General features: G+C 35.8%; 1 protein-coding gene across 1 annotated transcript; it reads left to right on the top strand.

Moving 5' to 3' along the window:
• Positions 1–9: 9 nt before the first annotated feature.
• Positions 10–2,196, top strand: LOC112510021 (cytochrome P450 CYP82D47-like). Its single transcript, XM_025115277.1, has 2 exons — positions 10–972; positions 1,259–2,196. The coding sequence occupies exons 1-2, from the start codon at positions 22–24 to the stop codon at positions 1,889–1,891; spliced, it is 1,584 nt and encodes a 527-aa protein (XP_024971045.1). The 5' UTR covers positions 10–21; the 3' UTR covers positions 1,892–2,196.
• Positions 2,197–5,119: the final 2,923 nt, after the last annotated feature.

The following is a 5,119-nucleotide window of genomic DNA, read 5'->3' as shown; positions in this document are numbered from 1 at the left end:
TGTTTGAAAAAAAAAGAAGAAATGGAGTTCCATATCTCATTTTCAACTACAACCATCATTTCTGTTATTGTAGTGGCTTTTGTTCTGCAAATCTTGAAGAGAAAGAAGGCAATTAGARGGAAGAAGAGTGAACCACCGAAGGCAAAGGGCGCATGGCCTATAATTGGACACCTACACCTTCTAGGTGGATCTCAATCACCTCAGAAGGTTTTAGGTGACATGGCCGATATATATGGTCCCATCTTCTCCATCAACCTTGGTGTCCATCAAGCTTTGGTGGTGAGTAACAAGGAGATTGCTAAAGAGTGCTATACCACAAACGACAAGGTCTTTGCAAGTCGACCGAAAKCGGTGGCATCTGAGCTGATGGGCTACAACTATGCCATGTTTGGCCTTGCTCCTTATGGGGAACATTGGCGACAAGTGCGCAAGATCATCATGCTCGAGGTTCTATCTCAACGACGAGTAGAGATGCTTGGACATGTTCGAGTTTCAGAACTTARAGCATCATCGAGAGAKATCTATGAGGCTTGGGTAAACCACAAAGAAAATGGGGGTTCAGATATGGTAAAGGTGGATATGCAACAATGGTTTGGGAACTTGGTACTGAACGTTGTAGTTAGGATTATTTCAGGAAAGAGGTTTTCGCCCAACGATAAAGAAGGGGTTCGATTTCAAAAGGTGGCAAGAAAATTCTTTGAGYTATTGGGCGCATTTGTGGTGTCTGATTTCATCCCCTATATTAAGCGTTTGGACTTGGGAGGATATGAGAAAGAAATGAAGACGATAGCAAAAGAGATGGACAACGTCATTGACGGATGGTTAGAGGAACACAAGAGAGAGAAAGGGTCAGAGCAGCAACTTGAAGGAAACCAAGTCTTCATGGATGTGTTGATTTCCATTCTTGAAGGTGCCTCCGAAGAGGATTTCCCCGGTTTTGACCATAATAYCATMATCAAAGCCTCATGTCTGGTAACCTTCAACTTGATCTATATTACTATATATTACATCATCATTATGTTATCTTAGATGTTATACAAATATTTTGATTAGGGTACATATTAATGGTTCCTTGAGGTCTCAAGCAGGTAAAATGGTTGACAAATRTAACTTTCAGAAAAAAATTCCATTCGATTGTGATATTTTCAGATTCATTTTGATGTTTCTAGAACTGTTCCCTAGGAAGGATAAGATGTAGGGAAAACCAAGTTATCAGCATATTGATTATAACCTATTTGGTATGATTTCAATCTTGCAGGCAATTCTAACTGCRGGTTTGGACACGACATCGGGGACATTAACATGGGCTTTATCTTTGTTGMTGAACAACCCAAAAGCATTAAAAGTTGCCCAAGATGAAATTGATGAGCATGTTGGAAGGGAGAGACTGGTGCAGGAGTCGGACATGAAAAACTTAGTCTACCTCGAAGCCATCATCAAAGAAACACTGCGTTTATACCCAGCTGCACCTCTCGCCGTTCCTCATGAGTCCATGGAGGATTGCAGTGTTAGTGGCTACGATATTCCCAAAGGCACACGATTGTTGGTAAATCTTTGGAAAATGCATCGAGATCCTGATATCTGGTCAGATCCCAATGAATTTCAGCCTGAAAGATTCCTGACAAGTCAAAAGGATATTGATGTCAAGGGAAAACAYTTCGAATTGCTTCCGTTTGGTAGTGGTAGRAGAATGTGCCCTGGTGTTTTCTTTGCCCTCCAAGCCATGCGTTTAACATTAGCTACCTTGTTACAACAGTTTATGCTTAGAAACCCATCAAATGAGCCGGTTGATATGAGTGAGAGCTGGGGATTGACTACCAGCAAAGCAACGCCACTTGAGGTCCTTCTTTCCCCTCGTTTATCCCATGGTATGTATCCTGTCGGTGCATGATCCCAGCATCAAATCATATACATTCTCACCCACTTCCACCCGCAAAACCACAGCTTACCATGATATGGCCTGTGAAAGATAACCCTATTTTGACTGACTGCAATGGTGAAATAAGATCTTCATTATGGTGTAAGAATGCATCAACTCCAATTATTGTATATGTAATAAATTCTTCTGTTTTTGTTGTGTTGTTCCTGTATAATATTGTTATCTAGACTGTCGGACTACACAAGCCATGCCGACTTTTTTGGTTTTGGGGATGCATGGTTGAGATGTCTACATCRWTGTCGTGTTTATTATCCCAATTATTATGTTTACTTATTATCTTRTGTATATCTAAACATAATAATAACAKTAGAATAATGTCTTCTAAAATGTCTCTGGTCAAGTATATTAATTCTCGTTTACGTTGAATTAATATGCACTACACGAAAAATCCTAATTAGTGACAAAAAAATTTGGTTACCAACAACCTAAAATTGGTCACTAATGTCGTTTAGTGACCAAAATTTTGGTGGTCATTTTTCGTCACTAAAGGTCCGTCAGTGATTTCCAATAGTGACCAAATGCAAAAATAATCACTAATTAGCGACAAAATTAAACTAGTCATTGTATCTGTGATGACTAATTTAGTCACTAAATTGCTAAAAGTCGTCACTAATTAGAGTACTTCAATCCCATCTCTTTCTCAAGTTCCCAAGTTGCTTCTGACCCGTTATGACGTCTTTATTGAACTTTCACGAGAGATATCCATTTGCTTCTTAGCTTTYTGATTTTCTTTTCTTCACGTCCTTAAGAGTTACAACTTTCTTTTTACCTACTAAACACTTTCTTAAATTAGATATATTGTGTCATAAATTTCACATTTGAGTGATGTGCTTAAATATCACAGAAATGTGTTTATTATTGACTTTGACTAAGTCACTAGTCGAATACCAACTTTTGAGTTATTTAAGCATTTCACCGGATTCATATTCGAATTCATCCTTCTGGAACCATAGAAATTAACTTAACCCATTTTTCATTTATATCATCATTGTACTCATYCTAGAGTCTARTCACAACTCTTTCCTTTGACGACAAATACGTACCATCAGTCGACTTACCWACTTGTTTTACCAACTAATCAATTAACTCCCCTTTCATAACACAAATGCTACCATTTAGTTCTAATAACCCAATTCATACCTTTATATATAGTCATTCTTAAACAAGGCATTTTGTAATAACCTTTTATATGCTTGTTGATTTTTAGGATATTATGTCTCATTCATAACATTGATTGTTCTAAGTGCACATATTTACTTATTTCATCATCTTCAACTTATATTGCAACTTACTTATCTTTGACTTAATGCAAAATATCTCATGCATGTTTACACTATTCTAGCTTTGATGTCTTTCTAGCTATCATTATGGGAACAACTCCAACGCTCCTTTTTATCGCTTAGAATTCATACATTTGGAAATAGACCTTATTATTTAACCATAAAATATTTCTTACTTACTAAACCTGATAATTTATTACAATTAACACTTTCTTTTACCACCTTCTTGCTTTTATATATTGCTCAAAACAACACATGCTTACTAACAATTTCATAAAATCAAATAAGTTAATATCATCTTCCAACCACTCTTGAGATGCCTATGGAGGATAATAGAACCCCAATGTCCTACTGGATTAATCAACCATAGTCTTCTACATTCTAAGATCATCTCGCGCACTGATTTGGTGTCTTTTACTTTAAGAAACTAATCATGTGAGAACCCTTAGATCTTCTCATAGGGTTTACATATGATCTCGACATTCTAACTCAATTGAAAAATCCTTCAAGTAGTCATGCATCCAATTAAGATCATCAGTTCTTACCATGAATCTGTTGCCATCATTAATTACACGAATAACCTCGTGGTTAATATCATATTTGAGTATTCAATCTCTTTGCCAATTGATATATGAAATGTTCCCCATCTGGCTCAAATATGAGTCGAATCAACTGATTATAGCATCAGTACTTTGAGTTCCTTTTATTCTTAAAGTTTAATATATTTTTTTCTCACTCAAGCAAATTAGTGGGAGTTTATTACCAAACTTCATCCCTAAAAAAGAAACCCCTTTATCTCTACCTTTTTATTTCTATATCATCGTACCATGTGTTTTTCCATCAGTTACAGTTACATTATCAATGTCGTTATACCCATTGGCATCAATCTGTCTAACGACTTCTTTACTTTGTTCTATGACTAGATTCAAAAACCCAAGATTTACTTAAACTACACTCTCATCACTATATATCAATCTTTAGTCCCACGTCTTGTCAAGAACAAAAATCTTCCATTCTTAGTTTAAATCTAGGTTTACAATAATCTAGTTCCCTTAAACTTTGCTCTGATACCACTTGTAACATCTCAAAATTTCGAATACTTAAATAAAACAAAACTAGTATCCCAAGATCAAACACTTACATTGCAGCGGAAATACAAATTTCTAATCTTACAAATTATATTACCATCTAAAATTCACAATCTTGAGGATCATAACTTTGCTCTATATAACAACGCATTGATCTACATATATCTTTTTTCGTATTAATCCTTATCTATATTTATCCCATTTTTCTTTCCACTCAAATAGCCGTCTAGGTGAAAAAGTTGTAAAAGAGTTTTGGATGAGCCTTAGGACTAGTCGATCCACGGTTTTTATGCATGAACAACAACTTTTACAATAAACAATTTTCACTAAGCTTCATAAATTAAGCATGCCTTGATGAGAATAATATTTTTCACAAAATAAATGTATTACAATGGGTGACTATATGACAAAGCAACGACGTCATGGAAGATGTCTACATCACACAACATTACTTGACGAACTCACACTACATGTCCGCACTTACGGCGTAGACAAGCTCACAAAACATGTTCGTCTTTACAAAATCATACCGTAGTACATTCACATTGACACAAAAATACACAAAACACATATTATAAAAATATCGAACTTTTCACGCACATATAGCATATCAAAAATCTCGAGAAACTTCAATCAAGCTTGTGAATAATTATAAATAAGGCATGCAACCATTTAAAAAAATAAATCACGTGTAACTCATTGTATAAGTCGTAGTCCAAACCGTTCTCTGAAGAGGCTTGTGCCTCCCGATAGACATCGAACTATTTTGTGATGTACAACACCGTCGACTCTCATTTCATCATGCACCGTTG

The sequence above is a fragment of the Cynara cardunculus genome, assembly GCF_001531365.2.
Source record: "Cynara cardunculus var. scolymus isolate 2C chromosome LG 3, CcrdV1, whole genome shotgun sequence".
NCBI lineage: Eukaryota > Viridiplantae > Streptophyta > Magnoliopsida > Asterales > Asteraceae > Cynara > Cynara cardunculus.
The sequence above is the reverse complement of the archived record's forward strand: the minus strand, read 5'-3'. Positions and strand labels throughout refer to the sequence as shown.